Genomic DNA, 24,101 nt, shown 5'->3' with positions numbered 1-24,101 from the left:
TAGAAAAAGGGTTAATTGGAGTCCAGAAGTTTACTAACTGCCTATGGGAATGTTTCCTGGGACATCTCTCTGTCAGGAAGATAACTGCAATCTTTCTATTACAGCACTGACCATATAGGTGCGGGCAGGGATGGAGAAGACAGCGCTGCTGCACAATCCAGCTAATCACTGGGGTCTTTGTAGAGTGGACTTTGCAGTGTAACCTGCAGGAAAACTAGCAGTAAATTTTTAATTTCCCTGCAGTGCCCCCACTGGGAAAAGTGAACATTACACACAGTTTCAAAACAACAGTTTGTCTTTCATGCAGAACAGGAGTGCCCCAGAGTAAAAGATGCTCTTTCTTTAGAACCACTCGTGCCTAGAGATGAGGATTGTGGACATAGGGCCCTCCTCTAGGAACTCAAGGAATAGAACATTTGTTTTTCTAATCTAGGAAACTGTTAAAGTGGTCTTGTATCACCAAATTCTCTGACTTTAGACTACAAGGCCAAGTGTACAAGTAGCTCATGTTTTTCTTTGCAGCAATTGCCCCAATCCATTTTGGAGCAGATTTTACCCTTCGCACAGCAATAAAAGAAATCTGTGACAGTTTGGGCAGAGTCTGGATCTGAAAACCAGCGACATTACTTTGGACTCCATTTGAAACACACTGCACTATACCATTGCTACAAATAAAACCCCTGTACATGGACCTTGATGCGAACAATCAGAAGTAGGTCTGAAGACAGGATCAGAAATTAGGTCTTAATATAGACCAAACTTGTTGATAAATTAATATGTGAGTTGTTGTGCCATCCAACTTTCATTCACATGCAGTTTAACTCCTTATATCTAATACAAATGGGACCTGATGTTTCCTGGATTTTATTCTGGGTTATTAGGCAGTTTGTTTGGACTCCAGATAGAAGTAACTTTTACTTTTTGCAGCCTAAAACCTGAATAGTAAAGATTTTCAATACATGAGGAACAAGAACATAATTAATTGAAGATACATTACTTACACTGTAGTATTTCTTTATGTGTCTTCTTGTATCCAAAAGTAACTTATTGTGGACCTGAGCAACATAATTCAACGGCGATACATCACATTCTGGTTTACTACATCGTAGTAAACTAGGCTCAATCTGCAGTCCCTAAAATGAAAAGGTTAGACAATGAAAAATTAATACAAAGAAACATTTACCAAAAGAACATGAAAGAACAAAAGGTAAGACATTCTTTTGTGCGATTATCATGCAGCTGACTTACCATACACCTGTAACTGCATGGTGTAAGTGACAAAGCAAAACTTTATTGTTATAATTTACAAGTCTAGACAGTAAGTGAGCCCAAAAGGTAAAATCTCAGGCTATGGTGACCAGCGTTCTACTTGACTCTCTTCAGCCTCTCCATAGATAAGGATACAGGAGCAGCAATATTCATGTGCAAGATGTCACCACGTTCAAAGAAAAGGAGTATGGGGTGCTGTGGAGATCCTGGGGATTGAGATAAGTAAACTTAACTCGGAATACCCCTTTAACCAAAGTGGAAAGCAAGAGTAAATTGGTTTAAACTGCTTATGCATAGCGCAAAAGGAATTATTGTTCACTATGGCCACTAATCTCTACACTTATGAACCAGCCTTCCACAGGCCTACCCCCGATTTCTCTACCTACTTTAAATAAGGAAAATCCTGCCTTCAGTTTCCTGTGCTTAGACGAACCAGGGTATTTTTTAGAGGTACATGTTATAAAAGATAACTCTAAAGAGAAGGCCATTACTGGTTTAGCTAAAGGGCCCATCACTTGCTTCATTTGGCATGCACCCCAACTCATAGATTATGTCAGAACTATAGTACCAGAATGGAAGGATCCCTTACTAAGAACTGCTTAAGGTTGAAAACTATCTAAACATTCTTGATAGCAGAATAGCATTCTTGATATGTAGAGTGCCATCCACCCTTTCAGACATTTTTTTAATGGAAGGAGGAGGATTTTTTTTTGTCATTCACTGTCTTTTGTGAATTGGGGCTTAGGGGGTTATGACTGAACTGTTTGCCCTGGACTAGTGTTTTAATTTTGGTATAATTACTTAATCTCACCTCAGACATATTATAGAACTTTACCGTTTGTTTTTTGTTGTTTTTTTTTGCGGGTTAACAGAACCATTAATTCCAGTACAAACATAGATTTCAGCAAATTAATCCTCAAGTTGCCCATTTGTAGATGAAGCGTTCCTAGAAGAGCTCACCTTTCTTTCCCCTTCCCTGTTAACATTCACTCACCCACCCCCCCATTACTGAGAAATTCCAGGTGGAAGAGATTTCAGAGCTTGACATCCGGCTCTTCTCTAGCTAGCCCATCTGCAGATCGTCAAGTCTCCGTGCAATTAGCTTTCTTATTTACAGCTGTAATGAAGCAAAAGTCAAGGATTTAACATGGAACTGCTGATCTGTGTCTGGCTTTTCCTCTCACTTGCTACCAATGGCTGTTTTCTTCTGCTTCGTAAAAATGCTAAACATCTGCTGTTTGTCCAACTTATCTTAAAATAATTACTTTTAATTTAGATAAAAATAATCTGTGTTCTCTAATTTTCAAGGTTTTTTGCTGTTTCACGGCCTAATACCATGCCAAAAACTGGTGTGTGGCTGACAGTGAAGAGAAGTTGTCAAGCTGGCCCAGTTTTTGTTTGGTGGTCCAAGGTCGATGATGCATTTTTTGGCATTACTTCATGGCAGGAACGCACCATGAGGCTTTCATGTCTGGGGTGGGAAGACAGCAGGAGAGATAATATAACTAAACTTGTTATTAAAGATAAGCATGTGGAATGAGCGAGGGATAATATATTAAAGATTAAATATGCCCCTAAATTGATGGATATGCAAAAAGAAAAAAAAAAAAAAATCATTCTCTAAAATAGGAACTTCTTTTAACTCCCAAAGTGTTCATATGCATACGGAAAAAAGCAGAGGCCAATGAGTATGTAAAGCCACGAGATCGGTAAGACCCAATTAACTCCAATACAGAATGCATTTAAATAGACACAATGTCATGTACATCAAATCAAGTAATATTGCATACATATTGTCATTGGCACACATTGTATTATGTGATGCCTGAGAACAAGCAGGTGGTAAAGAGCAATTTGTCATAATGGCAACTATCAATAGACTGTGAATGTGAGGCTCAGCAGGCAGACACTTGTGACATTTATATACAGTAGCCACTGCAAGAACAGAATCATTTGTAGACTTTGCCCTTTTTGATCACTGGCTGTAGGACAGAATAAATGGATGACTCAGGCCAAGCAGGTTTGGCTTAGTTCTACAATGTACATTAGATACTATTATTTCCAGCTAGAGTCGCAGTTGCATACTAGTACTATATAGACCCTAACAACATGACTATTTCTGGTATGTTGTATTCTATCTTTATTGTACTAAACATCAATATCCTTTTAGTAAAGCTGTCCAAGAAAAAAGCCTTAAAGGGGTACTCCCGCCCCTAGAAATCTTATCCCCTTTCCAAAGGATAGGGGCTAAAATGTCTGATCGGGGGGGGAGGTTGGGGCGATCTCGGCTGCACAGACATCCGGTGAACGGAGCGAAATTCACTCCATGCCAAATGACTGGAGATGTGAGACAGAGGCTCGTGAAGTCACATCCACGCCCGCTGGTAATGTCGCAGCCACGCCCCCTCAATGCAAATCTATGGGAGGGGGCGTTCATAGACTTGCATTGAGGGGGCGTGACCGTGACATTACGAGCCTCCAGTGCAGCACCAGACGCTCTAAACAAATGCCAGGCTCCCTAGCTTTAAAAGGAACCTGCCATTATAAAAATACTATCTACTCACATCAGGTTATAGAGCAAAAGAAGCTGAGCAGATTGATATATACATCTTTGTGGGAAAATATTTAGTATAACTTGGAACATTAATTGAACTTCCTGCTCTTGCTATTCTTAGGGGTCCAGTGGACGGTGTCACTCAATAATAGGATCACCTACTGGACGCCTAGGCATAGAACGAGCAGAGATTTCAAGCAATAAATGACAAGTTCTACAGAATATTTTTCCATAAACATATATATCAATCTGCTCAGCTCCTCCTACTCTGACATGATGCAGGTAGATTCATGCTACATGTACAGTGCGTCAGGTCTCTTTTGAGTGTACAGTCAGATTCTGCTGAAACCTGCTGAGTAATATTAAAATTCTGGCAAACTTTTAGTGAAAATTGCTATGTAATAAATATCTATATGCAGGATGCTATGAATACTGCAAATAACTATCTTTATAAATAAGGTAGCACTGGAGCCTCTACTAAAGCTCTTGTCTATCCATCAGAATTATAGTGTCCAGCATTCAGTGTGATGGTCCTGGTTTTGCAGCACTGTCTGATATACAACTCATCTGTGATCCTCTCTGCAGGGCTTGTTTTTCCTGTGTCAGACACCTCTATGAGAATAGAATGATTTTACTGTTAACCCTGCAGAACATTATTATTGTGTACAAGTTAGAGAGGTTTTTCCTGGAATACCCATCAACTGACTCCAGAAAGTTAAACAGATATGTAAATGAATTCTATTAAAAAATCTCATTCCTTCCAGTAGTTATCAGCTGCTGAAGTTGAGCTGTTCTTTTCTGTCTGACCTCAGTGCTCTCTGGACAGTTCCTGAGACAAGCAGAGATGTCAGAAGAGCAGGAGCAAATCCCAACAGCAAACCTCTTATGCTTCGGACAGTTCCAGAGACAAGCAGAGGTGTCAGCAGAGAGCACTGTTGCCAGAAAGAAAAGAACTCAACTTCAGCAGCTGATAACTACTGGAAGAATTAAGATTTTTTAATAGAAGTCATTTACATATCTGTTTAACTTTCTGGAGCCAGTTGATTTTTTCCCCCCCTGGAATACCCCTTTAATGACCATTTCTCCATTGCTTTTACTGTGATGCTACTAATGTTTAGTCTATCATGTTTACATACTTTGTGGTGTAGGATCAGCCCAGTATCATTTCCATAACTAGTTCTGAGTAATCAAGTTGCGAAAAAAGGATTGTAATAGCAAGATTTAGTTTGGAAGATGAACCAAAGCTACTCACCGATCCATCAAAGACGTTGTCATATATATTCTCTGTTCCACACTTCGGACAGCAGAACTTAAACCGATCGCAGTCTTTGTACTTCTCTTCATCAGTTAGTTGAGCTGGACCACCAAGCAAAGCATCATTCTCCTCATCTTTCTGATAATGCTGCTGAACCCGAAACTGGGATGGGTCAAGTCCTATTATTTAATAAGTAATTAACAGTTTACTAGTATTTGTTTACTAAAAGAAAAAAGCTCCCCCTCCCCCTGTGCATAATAACGAGGAGGCTTATATCTTAGAGCTGGAAAGAATTATGCCCTATCTAGCCATGGGCTATATTTACACCTGTTTTCCTAATGACTTTAAAGACTTTGTCCTCTCAGGCCTTGTTCACATTGCTGTCAGGCTATGCTATATGAAGCCCCCTCTGCAATTCCATCAAAATGACAGGAGTTTAGTGAAGAAAAAAAATGTGTGAATGCAAAACAACAGTAAACTACCAGATCCCCGATGGACCCATGCAAGTGTCAAGTGAATGGGGTCAGTCAGGACCCAGCATTATCGGTTGCACTCCCACCTGTGTCAGGGGTCCACTCTGTGCAAGGAAAAAATCTAAAAAATGTAATAGCTGAACAGACTCTAAACGGGACAGATGCAAATGGCAATATGAACTTAGCCTACGCTGAGTCATGTCAACTTAAAAGGATACTCCCTTGGAAAACATTTTACATTTTTTTAATCAATTGGTGCCAGACATTAAACAGATTTGTAAATTACTTCTATTTAAAAATCTTAACCCTTCCAGTACTTAGCTGCTTTGCACTCCACAGGAAGTTCTTTTCTTTTGAATTTCCTTTCTGCCTGACCACAATGCTCTCTGCTGACACCTGTCATTTTTAGGAACTGTCCGAAGCAGGAGAGGATTGCTATGGGGATTTGCTTCTACTCTGGACAGTTCCTGAAATGGACAGAGGTGTTAGCAGAGAGCACTGTGGCCAGGCAGAAAGGAAAGTCAAAACAAAAAACTTCCTGTGGAGCATTTAGCAGCTGATAAGTACTGGAACGGTTAATATTTTTAAATAGAAGAAATGTACATATCTGTTTAACTTTCTGGAAACCGTTGATTTAAAAAAAATAAAAGAAAAAAAAATAAAAGGTTTTCCAGTGGAGTACCCCTTTAAGGCTAACTTTGACCTAGTCATAAATCAGCTTTTAAGTTCAATTAAGAGAGTGGAGACAATATATAAAAATCTTCTGTGGTTCTTATTCTATTTTAAAAAGCCATAGTTTCAGACCTTTTACAGATGAATACAAGCACCCTTCTTTTGCCTATTATGCTTTTCACAATGACTTTGTGCTTTTAACCACAACTAAGGGCACTAAAGTATTGAAGTATCCTCTTTTTCTATGTAACTATAGTATTGCCTCAATGATCCGGTGGCTTTCTGTACTCGTTTGTGTCCCTATTGAGGACTGGACATTAGAAGTAGGTAAGTGCTGACTTCCATTTTCTGAAAACAAACCAGTCATATGAACTGGACACAGCATCCAGGACTACAGTGGACCATCTACAAAAGACCACCTTTTTTAGAAGACCACTCCCCTTGTCATTTTCAGTTCTACAATATAATATCTTCTTTTAAAAAGATCACTCCCCCTAGAACACCTTTTTGGGATTTTCATTTGCAAGTTTGGGTGGTCATCTCAAAGAGGTTTCACTGTATATATGAAAACAAACAGAGAAAATGTGCAGAGAAAATGTTTTCGCACCAATATAAATACAAAGCAAGAATTAAAAAAACAAAAATAAAAATATTCATAACCTTTAGTAATATAAAATGAGAATAGTCTAGTGTCATATGTATATATTGATAGAAATAAGCAGATCAAACCTGTAAAAGCCTCAACTGTTCAATAAACACCAGTATGATGGTTACAGTCTGTTGTCCTCATTGCCATAAAAAAACATGAATGAAAGTGGTTTAGGGCACTGATATTCTGCACGTAAATACTATTTTTTTACAGCAGAGTAAGAGGATTTCACCATCTACTAAACCAAACAAGCAATGAGCCCAACTGGAATTAACAAAAAGTCCCCATTATTTAACATTAAGAGATCATTCGGCCTTTCAGGAGTTCTTTTTTTACAGCATGGTATGCACAATGGATGCCAATCACTTAAGGCTTTGCTCTCAGCCTCTCAGAGGCCAATGAGAAGCAATATATCCACTTGTTTAATTGAGGATTTGAAGGCGTATTATACAGCTAATGTTTCTCTAGTATGTAATATTACTTGTGTGGTGTGCTGACAGGAAGCTTTATGCAATTTGAAAGCATAATAATGGTGTGAGTATGAAGGCTAATCTGTAGTAACACTTGGACTTAAAAAAAAATACAATGTAAAAGCGTTGAATTTCAATTAAATAGATCTTCTGAAAAAAATTGGTTGTTTGTCCATGTGCCATTAATAAATACAGGTAGATATATCAAAAGAATGCAAGAAAGCAGTGGAAACTATAAAATGGTGTACAAGTAAAACATGTAGGAAGATTTATCAAAATCTGTCCAGAGGAATAGTTGCTAAGTTGCCCATAGCAACCAGATCGCTTCTTTAATTTTTCAGATGCCTTTTCCTCTGGACAGGTTTGATAAATCTCCTCCTTTATGTTCAGGTTAAAGGAGTTTTCCCCAAGTTGACAACTAAGTACAATCCACAGGTGTATTCCCATAGAGTTTGAATAGCATGGCAGCGCTCATACTTTACCACCACTCCATCCAAACAGGGAGACTCTAAACCACTGTTCTTATGATCGGTGGGGGTCCCAGCGGCTGGACGCTCACCGATCAGACACATGACATAGCCTCAGGAAAGGTCATATGTTGTCATTTGGGGAAAACTTTAGGGTAGGGTCACACGTAGTGCATCCACAGCGTATTTGACGCTGCGAATGAGCTACGGACCGTCCCTAGAGTGTGCCCTCCTGCTGTGCCGCTTTGTCTGATCGTAGCCGCAATCTGTCACTATAAGCAGATACAGTGATCTGCAAGTTGCTGCGCGCATGCGCAGTGTACTCCCAGACATCGCGGTCGCTCAGACACGCAATGCAAAGACTAAGTGAACTTCTCTCCTTTTTATCTGCTTTCAGGTGTGATTTTTATATTGCCCACACCTGTTACTTGCCCCAGGTGAGTTTAAAGGAGCATCTCATGATTGAAACATTCTTATTTTTCCACAATTTTGAAAGGGTGCCAATAATTTTGTCCAGCCCATTTTTGGAGTTTGGTGTGACATTACGTCCAATTTGCTTTTTTCTCCCCTTTCTGGTTTAGTTAGTTTGGTTTAGAGTAAAACAATCCTTTTCTGGGAAAAATACTTAATTTCCTAGAAAAATTTCAGGGGTGCCAACATTTACGGCCATGACTGTCTCAGCTGCTGTATACTCCAGAGGAAGTTGTGAAGTTCTTTTTAGTCTGACCACAGTTATCTCTGCGGACACCTCTGTCCCTGTTAGGAACTGTCCAGAGTAGGAGCAAATCCCCATAGCAAACCAATCCTGCTCTGGAAAGGTCCTCACATGGAGAGAGGCGTTAGTAGAGAGCACTGTGGTAAGGTCAGACTGAAAATAACAATACAACTTCCTCTGTAGTACACACCAGCTGATAAGTACTGTAAGGTTTAAGATTTTTTAATAAAAGTAATTTACAAATCTGTTTAACTTTTTGGCACCAGTGGATTTGAAAAAAAAAATAAAAAAATAATATTATAATATATATATATATATATATATATATATATATATATATATATATGTTTTCCACCAGAGTAGCGCTTTAAAGGAGATCTATAGTGTACATTTTTCATAAACCTCTGTGCCAGGGCTGAAAAATGTAACAAAACAAACTTTAACTCACCTTACGACATTCCCCCGTTGCCCCAATATCTGTGTTCCGGTCCCGGCCTTTCTTTCTGGGGACGATAAGTCTTACTGCGCTTAGCGTATCGCCTGCCGCAATGATGTGCTGCCTTGGCCAGTGAGTGTGCACTGTCTTGTAATGAGCCCAGGCAGCAGGGAGAAGGCGGGGCCCAGGCTCCTTACGTGACAGTGCACTCAGCCTATCACCGGCCGAGGTGCGCCAGCGATACGCTAAGCGCAGTATGACTCATCGTCCCCAAGACACAGATAATGGGGCAACGGGGAAAACGTCAGAAGGGGAGTTAAAGTTTGTTTTGTTACATTTTGTAGCCTAGGCACAGGGGATTATGAAAGATGTACACTACAGATCTCCTTTAAAAGGGGTTTTATTATAAATCCACTTTCCACAAGAAACTGAAAATGTTGTTAGGTTACATAAAAAGAAATGATTGCCTCTGAGAAATAATGCAGATGTGACCTTATTTCCTTGTCTCAATATTCTTTTTATGTTCTCCCCTTCTTTTATAAAAATATGAGTGATGGGTGGAGCATCTGTCACATGGTTTGCTTTACATTTCATTTGCCAGTAGACATTAGAGCACCTGCTTATTCCTGTGCTGCATAGTGAGAGCCATCCAACAGGAAAATAATCTTCATAATGGTAGAGTTCTCTTTTGTCCTTTCATAGTGTACAGTGTTATCAAAGTGCATAACATCCTTTCCCCCTTCCCATTAGCCTAGTGAATTTAGGGTTACTAACAGTAATATAGAAGCTATAGCGTTACATAATGCAAAATTACCTCATCCTGGCTAATAAATATTTAGCCAGACGTTCTTATACATATTTATTGCAGTAAAATATATACTTCTAGAAGGTTCTAATAGGCCAGTGTAGCAGCTGTATGCTTCAGTTTATTTGGCTGTATAGTGTGTGTGAGAACAGAGCAATGGAGCATGTCTGACCACAAGAGAAGACTGCCTACAGGAAGTATCCCATGGCACAAGCAAAAACAAGAGGGCCTCCAACTGTCTATAAAGTGTCATCAGCAAAAACTTTTCATAACATGTAGAAAACAACATGTATATTTGTAATACACATTGGTTAAAAAAAAATTGTATATTTTTGTCCCTGCAGCTATTGCCTGTGTGCCTCTGTCAGGAGACCAAATACAGGAAGTGTGGGTGGACAGGCAGGTCTCTGGGCAAAGAGGCCAGGCAGGTCTCTGGGCAAAGAGGCCAGGCAGGTCTCTGGGCAAAGAGGCCAGGCAGGGCAATGAGGCCAGGCAGGGCAATGAGGCCAGGCAGGGCAATGAGGCCAGGCAGGGCAATGAAGCCAGGCAGGGCAATGAGGCAATGAAGAAAGGCAGGGCAATGAGGCCAGGCAGGGCAATGAAGCCAGGCAGGGCAATGAGGCAATGAGGCCAGGCAGGGCAATGAGGCAATGAGGCCAGGCAGGGCAATGAGGCAATGAGGCCAGGCAGGGCAATGAGGCAATGAGGCCAGGCAGGGCAATGAGGCAATGAGGCCAGGCAGGGCAATGAGGCAATGAGGCCAGGCAGGGCAATGAGGCAATGAGGCCAGGCAGGGCAATGAGGCAATGAGGCCAGGCAGGGCAATGAGGCAATGAGGCCAGGCAGGGCAATGAGGCAATGAGGCCAGGCAGGGCAATGAGGCAGGGCAATGAGGCAATGAGGCCAGGCAGGGCAATGAGGCAATGAGGCCAGGCAGGGCAATGAGGCAGGGCAATGAGGCAATGAGGCCAGGCAGGGCAATGAGGCAATGAGGCCAGGCAGGGCAATGAGGCAATGAGGCCAGGCAGGGCAATGAGGCAGGGCAATGAGGCAATGAGGCCAGGCAGGGCAATGAGGCAGGGCAATGAGGCAATGAGGCCAGGCAGGGCAATGAGGCAGGGCAATGAGGCCAGGCAGGGCAATGAGGCAATGAGGCCAGGCAGGGCAATGAGGCAATGAGGCCAGGCAGGGCAATGAGGCAATGAGGCCAGGCAGGGCAATGAGGCAATGAGGCCAGGCAGGGCAATGAGGCAATGAGGCCAGGCAGGGCAATGAGGCAATGAGGCCAGGCAGGGCAATGAGGCAATGAGGCCAGGCAGGGCAATGAGGCAATGAGGCCAGGCAGGGCAATGAGGCAATGAGGCCAGGCAGGGCAATGAGGCAATGAGGCCAGGCAGGGCAATGAGGCCAGGCAGGGCAATGAGGCAATGAGGCCAGGCAGGGCAATGAGGCAATGAGGCCAGGCAGGGCAATGAGGCAATGAGGCCAGGCAGGGCAATGAGGCAATGAGGCCAGGCAGGGCAATGAGGCCAGGCAGGGCAATGAGGCCAGGCAGGGCTCTGGGCCATGAGGCCAGGCAGGGCTCTGGGCCATGAGGCCAAGCAGGGCTCTGGGCAATGAGGCCAAGCAGGGCTCTGGGCAATGAGGCCAAGCAGGGCTCTGGGCAATGAGGCCAAGCAGGGCTCTGGGCAATGAGGCCAAGCAGGGCTCTGGGCAATGAGGCCAAGCAGGGCTCTGGGCAATGAGGCCAAGCAGGGCTCTGGGCAATGAGGCCAAGCAGGGCTCTGGGCAATGAGGCCAAGCAGGGCTCTGGGCAATGAGGCCAAGCAGGGCTCTGGGCAATGAGGCCAAGCAGGGCTCTGGGCAATGAGGCCAAGCAGGGCTCTGGGCAATGAGGCCAAGCAGGGCTCTGGGCAATGAGGCCAAGCAGGGCTCTGGGCAATGAGGCCAAGCAGGGCTCTGGGCAATGAGGCCAAGCAGGGCTCTGGGCAATGAGGCCAAGCAGGGCTCTGGGCAATGAGGCCAAGCAGGGCTCTGGGCAATGAGGCCAAGCAGGGCTCTGGGCAATGAGGCCAAGCAGGGCTCTGGGCAATGAGGCCAAGCAGGGCTCTGGGCAATGAGGCCAAGCAGGGCTCTGGGCAATGAGGCCAAGCAGGGCTCTGGGCAATGAGGCCAAGCAGGGCTCTGGGCAATGAGGCCAAGCAGGGCTCTGGGCAATGAGGCCAAGCAGGGCTCTGGGCAATGAGGCCAAGCAGGGCTCTGGGCAATGAGGCCAAGCAGGGCTCTGGGCAATGAGGCCAAGCAGGGCTCTGGGCAATGAGGACAAGCAGGGCTCTGGGCAATGAGGACAAGCAGGGCTCTGGGCAATGAGGACAAGCAGGGCTCTGGGCAATGAGGACAAGCAGGGCTCTGGGCAATGAGGACAAGCAGGGCTCTGGGCAATGAGGACAAGCAGGGCTCTGGGCAATGAGGACAAGCAGGGCTCTGGGCAATGAGGACAAGCAGGGCTCTGGGCAATGAGGACAAGCAGGGCTCTGGGCAATGAGGACAAGCAGGGCTCTGGGCAATGAGGACAAGCAGGGCTCTGGGCAATGAGGACAAGCAGGGCTCTGGGCAATGAGGACAAGCAGGGCTCTGGGCAATGAGGACAAGCAGGGCTCTGGGCAATGAGGACAAGCAGGGCTCTGGGCAATGTGGACAAGCAGGGCTCTGGGCAATGAGGACAAGCAGGGCTCTGGGCAATGAGGACAAGCAGGGCTCTGGGCAATGAGGACAAGCAGGGCTCTGGGCAATGAGGACAAGCAGGGCTCTGGGCAATGAGGACAAGCAGGGCTCTGGGCAATGAGGACAAGCAGGGCTCTGGGCAATGAGGACAAGCAGGGCTCTGGGCAATGAGGACAAGCAGGGCTCTGGGCAATGAGGACAAGCAGGGCTCTGGGCAATGAGGACAAGCAGGGCTCTGGGCAATGAGGACAAGCAGGGCTCTGGGCAATGAGGACAAGCAGGGCTCTGGGCAATGAGGACAAGCAGGGCTCTGGGCAATGAGGACAAGCAGGGCTCTGGGCAATGAGGACAAGCAGGGCTCTGGGCAATGAGGACAAGCAGGGCTCTGGGCAATGAGGACAAGCAGGGCTCTGGGCAATGAGGACAAGCAGGGCTCTGGGCAATGAGGACAAGCAGGGCTCTGGGCAATGAGGACAAGCAGGGCTCTGGGCAACGAGGACAAGCAGGGCTCTGGGCAACGAGGACAAGCAGGGCTCTGGGCAACGAGGACAAGCAGGGCTCTGGGCAACGAGGACAAGCAGGGCTCTGGGCAACGAGGACAAGCAGGGCTCTGGGCAATGAGGACAAGCAGGGCTCTGGGCAATGAGGACAAGCAGGGCTCTGGGCAATGAGGACAAGCAAGGCTCTGGGCAATGAGGACAAGCAAGGCTCTGGGCAATGAGGACAAGCAAGGCTCTGGGCAATGAGGACAAGCAAGGCTCTGGGCAATGAGGACAAGCAGGGCTCTGTACACAGAGGCTCTGTGACATGGCCCTGGCTCACACAGCAGGATGATTGACAACCCAGGAGCCTGCACAGAGCCCTGCTTGTCCTCAGTGTACAGAGATCTGCTAGTCCTGCCCTTAATTCCTGTATTTGGTCTCCTCACAGAGACACATGGGAAATAGCTGCTGTTGCAATTAAAAAAATTAAAATAAATACACATTATTTTAACCAATGTATATTACAAATATACACAATGTTGTTCTCTACATTATATAAACATTTTTGCTAACAGGTACACTTTAAAAAAACAGAGCCAGCAATCAGCTGACAAACTAGTAACTGCATATTCATCAGCTGATCACACTACTTTTAGCAATCTAACAAACCCTTCCTCTGCAACAAATCTTGCCAGGTAATAGGGGATGTGTGGTTGATGAACAATGGAAGTAAAGGGCCTCACAAACTATCAAGGCATCCTTTGTATGGCCCTGCATGCTTATTGGTTGAAACCATGCAAAAGCTCATTAAATGAGCACCAATCTGTGAGACTGGTGCTCCTTGTCAGGACCTGTTTGGCAGATCTATTACAGTCTTTACACACAGATTATTCTGCAGATTCTCTGTAGATTTCCCCCTGCTGAAAGTAGTAAAATCTGCAACAGAATAAGCATGATGTAGATCTGAAAATTCACAGGATGCTTACATTTCCATTTACAAATGTCTGCACCATGTGGATGACATCTGCAAAATGTCTTCTTGCCTACTATTATCACCCACTGCAAAATTCCCGTGTGCAAATCCAGAGGTGAAATACGCATCAATTCCCCCTTGCACAGTCAAATAAAGCAAATATAGAATTAAAATGCAAACATGCTCAAAGTGCACTCCTGAGTAGATTTTTATGATTGTGCCGAAAAAATATAGGGTTTTAAAATTTTTGCACTTTCGTTTTTTTTCTACCTACAGACCTATATGAGGGCTTGTTTTTAGCACCATCAATTTTACTTTGTAATGACATCAATCATGTCATCACAAAATCTATGGAGAAACAAAAAAAATAAATATATATTTTTTTTGTCGGGGCAAAATTGAAAAAACACACAATTCTATGCAGTGTACTTTTTGGTAAAAACAACACCTTATCTTATTCTGTAGGTACAAGGATACCAAAGTTTTATTCTGTTTTACTTTTTTTTTTATTATACCTTTTTGTACAAAAAATAACATGTTTAAAATTGTCTTATTCTGACCCTTCTAACTTTTTTATTTTTCTTTATACGGTGATGTGTTAGCGCTCATTTTTTTGCACTGTGGTCTGTGTAGTTCTTATCGGTAATTTTTTAGGGTATACAAAGTGACGAAAATATGCAATGCTGGACTTCAGTATTTTTTTTTTTTTACGTACATGCCATTTACGTGCGGTTTAATTAACGTTATATTTTTATAGTTCAGACATTTACACATGCGGCGATACCATATAGGTTTATAAAGGAGATAAATGACATTTATTATAAGGAGAACTCCGGAATAGGAAAATTATTGTCCTTACTGCCGGCAGTAAAAATATAAACCGGTACATACCTTCCTTCTCTCCCCCCCCCCCCCCGTGCATCCGGCCTCCGTCGCGATCCTCTTCCTGGTTGACGGTGGTCGGCGAGTCATACTGCACTAGTCCCGACTCGGCCGGCGATATGCTGATTGAGAGTGTGACGTTTTTGGACCCGGCAGCAGGTGCCGGTGTAGTGAAGAATTGCGTGTCTTGAAGCGTTCTTACCCTGCCGCTCAGCCCATCGCCGGCCAAGTCGGGACTTCGCTGCGGCCGGTGATTGGCTGAGTGCAGTATGACTCGCCGACCACCAGCAACCAGGAAGAGGATCGCAGCGGAGACTGGAGACGGTTACCTGGGGGCACAGAGGGAGCGAAGGAAGGTATGTACCTGTTTATTTTTTTTACTGCCGGCAGTATGGACGATAATTTTCCTATTCCGGAGTTCTCCTTTAACAATTTTTAGTAACCTTTTTTATTGTTGTTGAGCCATGAAGAACCAATCGGACGGTAAGGGCCCTCCCGCCATCCTCTCAGCTGATCGAGACATGGCAATTTCCCTGTTATGAATCCGATCAGCCCCGATGAGCTGCCGGGATTATATTTTCGGCATTTGAGATGCTGCGATCAACTTTAATTGCGGAGTCTAAAGGGTTATATGAAAACAATCACCCGTTCACACGAACTATAACCCGATACAACAGGTTATAGTGTGGGTGAGCAGGAGACCGATTCAGAATCTTGGACTGCTATACCTACCTGCAGTCCGGAACCTTGATCCTCCAAAGGTCCCCCTCTTTCAGAGCTGACTTGAGCTCTTGTGGCGGTCCAGTCGGCTGGATTTAAATATTCTTTAGCGCTGGTCACGTGAGCGCCCGTGCCTACTGAGCGTTCACATGACCAACGCTTATGAGTATTGAAATCCAGCCGGCGGGCCCGCCTCCAAAGTGCAGGTCAGTGCTGAAAGAGGGGGACCTTCGGAGGATCGGGGCTCCGGACTGCAGGTAGGTATTAGCAGTCCGAGACCCTGCATCGGTCTCCTGTTCACCCGCACTATAACCTGGTGTATCGCGTTATAGGGCGGGTGAACGGGTGACCCTTTTCCTTTAATTGCCAGGCATCAGCCACATCGCCGGTGTCCGGCATTAGCCGCAGTCCTGGCTGCTGATTGGAGCCAGGACCGAAAGGATATAAAGCGAGCTCAGCTCCAGAATTGCTTCATAGACCTGCCGCACCGTATATATATAAGGCACAGGTCATTAAAGTGTTAAAGTATAGTGTGATGTTGGAGGTGTATTCATTCATGGACCTCTTGTGATTTTTCATATTGGGTTTGCGGTGCTCAGGAATTAAATGCTAAATGTGCAGCTCCAATCCTACAGACAAGCAAAAGAATTTGCATATTCCACCAATCTGAGCAGCCTGGTGTAGAAAAGGTGTTAATTGGTAGAAAAACTCTTGCTTGGATGCTAAGAGTGTGAAGGCGAACATAAATAGGTAACAAATGAATAATCAAAGACTGACTTTTCTTGACACAGCCTACACTTCAAGATTTTAAAAAGTATTTTCCTTCATTTAATGTGTCAAGTCAAAGTAGTTAGCAGTGAGGTGGGGGCTGCTTCATATAAAATATAGTCTTCAGAACTGTGAATCTATTTTAACTCTACCTACTCTGGAGCAGTGTAAAAAAAGATAATGGGGAGAATTTATCATTGAATGTATAAATCAAGGTCCTTCAACCCCCCAGCCACAACCCCCCCCCCCCCAATTTTGCCTGGACGTACTGTTCTTCCTCCACATTTATCAGAAAGGTGCACATTCTTTATAAATAGGGAAGTAGTTTAGATGCAGACAAGTTTCTAAGTGCGGTCCAGGCTGGTGTGAGGTTGCGCACAAATTTTCAAAAGTCACAGTTGATGACTGACCACTGCAAAAAGCCAACCATGCCACGCTACATTTGAGTTGTTTTCTTAAATAAATCAAATTGCATTGGGCAAAAACTTGTAACTTGCAAACTTTGCAATTTGCGCAAAAAATTTGACCAACAAAAATATAAAAATGTAAAACCAATGATAAATCCCCAACATACTGTATAGTGTGCAAATGATCTTTTAGCGTTCTATAACACAAATGCTGCAACATTTCTATCATGCTATCCAAAGCAGCAAATCTGTCATTGCATATTTTTTTTTGTGTGAAAAAATGCAAAATAAATATTATATCTTAAAAAACCCTAGTTTCAGATTATGCTTTAGATCTGTAGCAAAACACCAGTCACACCAGTAAGGCTGGGTTCACACCACGTTTTTCAAATATGGTAACCGTATACGGTTTTCCGCAAAAAAAAACCATATACGACCGTTTCCGAAACGGTTTTGCTGATTTTTCAACCGTAGGCAAAAACGCTGTCGACCACGTTTTTGCCTCCGGTTGGAAAAACGTATGCGAACCGTATGCGGTTCTTTTAACATTGTTGTCTAGGAGAACCGTACACAGAATTTCAGAATACAGTTGCACATGGTTTTTCTAATCCGTTTTTGGAGTCGACACATGCGCAGATTGGAATTTCAATAGAACAATAGTAACTTTATTAAATTGCTGGAAAACTAATTCCAACAAAATAGCAAAACCGTTGGCAAAAACTGATGCAAACGGATAGAACAGTACGGGGAAAAACCGTATACGTTTTAATTTGGAGTCATACGGTTGTATACGGTTGCATACGGTTTTTGCCATACGTTTTTTAGCGGAAAACCGTATACGGTAACCGTATTTGAAAAACGTGGTGTGAACCCAGCCTAACTTTTTTTGTTGATATGTTATGCATTTTAGAACATTGAACAATTGAAGGTCAATTTGTGATTTTTTTCCCAAGCATTTGAGAGTCTGTAAAATCTTTACAATGCTGGCACTGTAATTTGCTTTGGATTTTCTGTTCATAAATCCCTGCAAAAACTTTGCAGCCGATCAGACTCATATGAAAGTATCCATAATGCTCTTTTCATAATCCATCTCACAGTGCCTTTGACGGCTGCCAGTATACATAGGAACCCATGTTGAGTAAATGTATTCAAGGCAGTAGCCTGCTCTATGGAAGAGTGCATCTGTCTGCTGTTTTCCATATAGAAAACCACAAAGTATACCACCCATTCAAAATGACCCGGCTTTGGCCTTTGGCGGGTAGCATGGGTTTATAGATAATGTAATGTGTTTCAGATATTTTTTTCCCCCATTAACAATAAAAAACTTTTGGCATGTAGATCTGCCTGAAGAGCTCAAAGACAGGACAGAGTGGAGGCCCAGATCTGAAATATTTCTGCTGAACTGAACGTGCCCAAGAGCACAGCAGCCTCCATTATTCTTAAATGGAAGTTTAAAACAAACATGGCCCTTCCTTGAGATGGCCGCTACACAAACCTAACAAAAGTACTCTCAGGAGAAGGGCCTTGGTAACATAGGTGATTAAGAACCCACTCTGGCTGAGCTCCAAATTTTCTGTGTGCAGATGGGAGAAACTTCCAGAAGGTCAACCATCACTACACCAATTTAGGCTTTATGGCAAATGTGGCCAGAAAGAATCCTTTTCATTGTATAAGACACATGCAAAAAAAGCACCTAAAGGACTCTGAGAAACAAGATTCTCCGGCCTAATGAAACAAAAACTGTAGTTTTTGGCCTAAATTTCAAGTGTCATGTTTGGAGGAAATCAGGCCCTGCTCATCACCTGCTCAATACTATCCCTAAATGGTGGTGATAGCATTATGCTGTGGGGGTGTTTTCAGCATCTGGAACAGGGAGACTGGTCAGAGCAAAAAAAAAAAGTTAATGGAGAAAAAGAGAACAGGGATATTCTTAATGAAAAACAGATCCACAGTGCTCTACAGATAGGGCTGAAGATTCACATAACAAGACAATGACACTGAGAACACAGCAACAACAACAACAACACATCCAACCTGACAGAGCTTAAGATGATCTGCAGAGAAGAATGGCGGAAACTCCCCAAATCCAGGTACACAACCCTTGTGATGTCATAAGCAAAACGACTAAAGGCTGTAATTGCTGCCAAAGGTGCTTCAACTAAGTAAAGGGTCTGAATACCTATGTCAATGAATATTTTAGTTTTTTATTTTCACTTTGTCATTTTTATTTTTCACTGTCACTATGTGGTATTGAGTGCAGAATGATTAGAGAAAACTTGATTTTTATTATTTTAGCACAAGGCTGCAACATAAAATGTGAAAAAAGTGAAATGGTCTAAAAAGTTTCTGAATGCACTGGGTACGATATACATACATATATATATATATATATATATATATATATATATATATATATATATACAGATTGAAGCAGCACTCTCAAGTGAGGGCAAGTCTGTTGGTGCAGGCGAACTCCGTTACCCCGGTCTTGGGTCAAAAATTTTCAAAGGCAAAAAATAGAGCAGTTGTAGCCCACCAGAGTATCCAAAAATGAAAAAATGTGTTTAATTCCAGCTAAAACATAAGACAACGTTTCTGTCGTCTCACACCACCTTCCTCACTTGAAAAAGGTAGTGTGAGACCACAGAAACATTGTCTTATGTTTTAGCTGGAATTAAACAAATGTTTTTCATTTTTGGATACTCTGGTGGTGCTGCAACTGCTCTCTTTTTTGCCTATATATATATATATAACAACTTGCAGTAGTTGTTAAAAAAAAAAAAAAAAAATGCAATGTCATGTTTTTATCCAGCTTAAGAAGTCCAATGAGGTGGTATTTGTCATATATATATTTTGTGTATCTGAAATGTAGTTTATAAGGGAACGGAAAGGTCATTTAATCTTCACTGTTTATAGTGAGAATTGATTGCCTTTTTTTTCAACCCTAAAAGCACAGGGACGAGTAGGACAATGATACACCAGCTTCCCAAAATGCTGTACGGTTCACTGTCTCAACTTGAGGGCAGGCAGGCTGTATCCACCTGCCGGAGGGCACTTTGGCCCCCTGTTTGCTAAACAAAACCTTAACACCGAGCTCCCAGAGGGAAAAGCTGCAACTATCGCTTCAAAAGAGACAATGGAAATAGAAGACCCTGAGAACTGGCCGAGCTGAAGCCTCATTTCTGCACCCAGCTCCATTATCACTTCATGACACTGACAAAGCCAATTGGCCTTGTTAATTATTTCAGATTTACTCTACAGATCATGGCAGCTTGTATCATTTAGCACTGTAGACAGCAGCATAACCTTTTATCTTACACCCTCCCTTGGAGAGGGAAAATGGAATTTACACTTTCACTTTTTTTCGGGAAAGTGGATTACTTATTTGTAATGATCTCAAAATAAAACATGCTGGGGGGGGGAGGGGGGATTTATATATATATAATTTTTTCTTTTTACATTTATGATCTGTTTTCCCAGTAAGCATATTTAGAATGTCCTATGTGGTCAATTCAGAACTGCATGGTGTACAAGAATACATTATATAATATATATCTCTCAACCCCCACAAACTTTAACGAAGATATAAATAGACAAACAATTTACTTTTGCTTAGCTGTTGCCAGTGCTGCCACCTAGAGGCTAATGTGTTATTCTACTGATTGCAATAATTTAAAAATTCAAGCACTAATAATAGGTTTAAAAAAATAAAATAAAAAAAAAGTAGCTTGCAGTTTATGCTGCTTTCACACTATAAAGTTCTTCCTTTTTAAAGAGCCGTTATAATGTTCCGTTATGAAAACCCTTAAAAACAGCCGTTACAAAATCCCATTAAAGTCTATGGGATTTTTACATTATCCGTTTTAACCAGCCATAGCCCGTTATTCATGACTGACGTTATTTGTGACGGGAGAAAAAAAAAAAAACGGTACATGCACTATTTTTCTCCCATCATAAAATAATGTTCTATGACTGTCTATGACGGGTTAAAACAGATCATGAAAAAATCCCATAGACTTTAATGGGAAATAAAAAGGCTATTTTTCATACCATGTAAACCAGCAAGCATTCTTGATGTAAAAGGTCAGGGGACATCCCAGATTACCATGTAACCTTCATTATGAAATTGCAATAATCTTTTTGAAGATTTGATGGAGGAAATAAAAAAAAAATAAAAAAAAAAGACTTTTTCACATAAATCCAATATATTTTTTAATAACTCTTCATTGAGATATATATCTTATGTTACTTTGTCATACGTACCTAACCAAGCAGCAATAAGTGCAGAATCAATCCCGTCTATGGGCTCACAAATTCGAGACACTACTGGGTGAACTTGTTGTGACAGGTAGTATTGTGTGTCAATGGAAAGGTTGTCTTGTTTTTGCAGCTGTTCTGGAGCATATGCTCTCTGGCTGGCACTCAGATTTGACCCATCCTACATGAAAGAGAGACAAGCACATAAGGTCTATTTTAGAGGGACTTGAACGGCAGATTTATGCTTCCTATCACCACGGAGGTCAGAAACAGGTGCTAACCGTGGTATTTAATAATCATTTTGCTAATGTCTGGCCCACGGAAATTCACAGATCATAAATTTTTGACAACCTTACAAGTCAAGGCTCCCTAATCCTAAAAGCTGACAAAGTGTACATGTAGCAAAGTGGAAAGCAATTGAACTGTGTTCATGCTGTAGTTACCTGAATCACGGTTGAGGCTAAATAGCATATTTTTGTAGACGTGGCATGGTTTGTCTTTGTATTGGGTGTTATTGTGCTTGTATGATGTACTGTGTTTATGTGAAAAGTACAGTGGTCCCTCAAGTTACAATATTAATTGGTTCCAGGACGACCATTGTATGTTGAAACCATTGTATGTTGAGACCATAACTCTATGGAAACCTGGTAATTGGTTCTGAAGATTACCAAAATATCATCCAAAAATAGAAAAAAGTGAGGATTAAAGAAAAATAGGTAGATAACTAATACAGGTAAAACAAGTCCTTACATATAAAAGTAAGAAAGATCTGCTGGGAGCTGTAAATCACTGTCTATGTCAGTGTATCTAGACCAGGTTTCCTCCAGCTGTTGCAAAACTACAACTCCCAGCATGCCCGGTCAGCCGTTGGCAGTCCGGGCATGATGGGAATTGTAGTTTAAACAGCTGGAGGAACCCTGGTTGGGAGACAATGGTTTATGTAGAGGACAGGAGCTTCTTCCGGGTCCTATACAGTACACACAGTGTCCCAAATGGAGCCGCCCTTACTTGGTGTCCAAAGGAGCAGCTAATCCTGGCACAGGTAAAGAGTAGTACAGAACTTGTAGTTCCTCCCTGTACTGTAGGGAGCGCTACCAGGCAGCCAGTCAGTGCATGTACTTCAGTAATAGAGGTGATTTACCAGTAAAATGCCCATTCTGATTGGTCAGTTCCTCCAGTTGTGACACGTTTCACAGATCTGGACTGTCCGTACATTGTATGTTGAGTCTGGTTTCAAGTTACAATGGTCCAGAAAAAAACATTGTATGTTGAAACTATTGTATGTTGAGGCCATAGTAAGTTGAGGGATCACTGTAATAAGAGATCATTTTAAATAAAAAGAAGAAAAGACATGAGAGTTCAGATGAATCTGATGCTGGTCATCTAACTTTGTAGACACTGAAAAATCCCCCCATAGCAGCCACGACACGTATGTGGTGTTAGACACATGAACTGCCCCCACAACCTGACCTTGGGGTACCAATGGGTTGCCAAAGCAGCTGGGGGTCGAGCAATTTCAGCTCTTGAAAACCTAGAAGGTAATGGCTCTTTAAATATTGCATCACAAAAGAGATTGAAGTAGTATTAGGCTATGTTCAAACATTAGCTTTTAATACATTTTTGCGGTTAGAAAAAAAAATACTGTGTGTGAACATAGCCTAATACTACTTCAATCTTCAGCTAAAATTACTGTATGTGAACATAGCTTTACATCCACCCTGATTTTTCCTCAGTGGATCTGCATGGAGCAGAAATAATCTGGAATCTGGGCTTGTGTCTGCAGCAATTTCCCATTGACAAACTTCTGCAAAGCCCATTGAAATGAATGGGGATGCATAATGTCTCAACAGGTCTTACTTAGAAGAAATTGTGAAACGACATCATTTCATAGTGGACGTTTTAGTGTGGGAATGGACACCATCTTTTAGGTCTTCATGATACTTCATGGCATTATGGTCTATTGAGTTGATGTTCCTAAAGCTTGTCTATTAGGTTTATAGGATTGGGCGAAAATGTGTTGGGACCTCAGTTGGGCCTTAATAGAATTCTACATAAAGCCCATAAGCTCATCGCTTGGTACTGGATTCAACCTGCACCTTTTGCTCTTAGAACTCATATCTAGAATTAGGCTGGGTTCCTATTACGTTTCCCCCCATACGGGAGCACATACGGCAGGGGAGAGCATAAAACTTGCGCTCCCGTATGCAATTCATTTCAATGAGCCGACCGCAGTGAAACGTTCGGTCGGCTCATTTTTGCCCCATATGCGCTTTTTCCCCGTACCTAAAACCGTGGTCGACCACGGTTTTAGGTCTGGTTGTAAAATCGCATACGGGGCAAAAATTAGCCGACCGGACTACGCCAGGGCTTTCCTCCCAACATATGTTGCGGATACCTTTTGAAGCCTTTCTGTGCTTAGTTAAAGGGGTACTCTGGTGGAAAACTTTTTTTTTTTTTTTTTTTAAATCAACTGGTGTCAGAAAGTTAAACAGATTTGTAAATTACTTCTATTAAAAAATCTCAATCCTTCCAGTACGTATTAGCTGCTGAATACTACAGAGGAAATTATTTTCTTTTTGAAACACAGAGCTGTCTGCTGACATCATGAGCACAGTGCTCTCTGCTGACATCTCTGTCATTTTAGGAACTGACCAGAACAGCATATGTTTGCTACGGGGATTTTCGTCTACTCTGCACAGTTCTTAAAATGGACAGAGATGTCAGCAGAGAGCACTGTGGTCATGATGTCAGCAGAGAGCACTGTGTTCCAAAAAAAAAAGAATTTCCTCTGTAGTATTCAGCAGCTAATACGTACTGGAAGGATTAAGATTTTTTTTTAATAGAAGTAATTTACAAATTTGTTTAACTTTCTGGCAGCAGTTGATTTAAAAATAAAAAAATAAAAATACTGTCGGGTGTTTGAGTGTGTGAGCTGGGCTCGTTCACAGTTCCTTAGGTTAGTTTGGCGGTCTTTGTGATCTATACTGATTGAGTGTGTTCTTTGTTTTAGCTCTCCTTCTAGATGGGGGAGGATGTACTGTATATTGTCAATATGCTTGCTATTTGGCTGAATTCTATTTGCACTGGTAAAACCTGTCTGTAAGGGGAGGGTTTAGGGAGGGC

General features: G+C 42.5%; 1 protein-coding gene across 1 annotated transcript in view; it reads right to left on the bottom strand.

Moving 5' to 3' along the window:
* The window catches only part of POLA1 (DNA polymerase alpha 1, catalytic subunit), a gene marked incomplete in the record, with an annotated part of 464,240 nt that overhangs the window by 209,368 nt on the left and 230,771 nt on the right, over nt 1-24,101 (bottom strand). Inside the window, 3 exon segments of the mRNA XM_056558791.1 lie at nt 1,002-1,133; nt 5,076-5,257; nt 20,985-21,159. Of these exon segments, the coding sequence (XP_056414766.1) occupies nt 1,002-1,133; nt 5,076-5,257; nt 20,985-21,159 (489 nt within the window).

The sequence above is a fragment of the Hyla sarda genome, chromosome 2 (assembly GCF_029499605.1).
Source record: "Hyla sarda isolate aHylSar1 chromosome 2, aHylSar1.hap1, whole genome shotgun sequence".
NCBI lineage: Eukaryota > Metazoa > Chordata > Amphibia > Anura > Hylidae > Hyla > Hyla sarda.
This window is presented reverse-complemented; position numbering and strand designations above follow the sequence as displayed.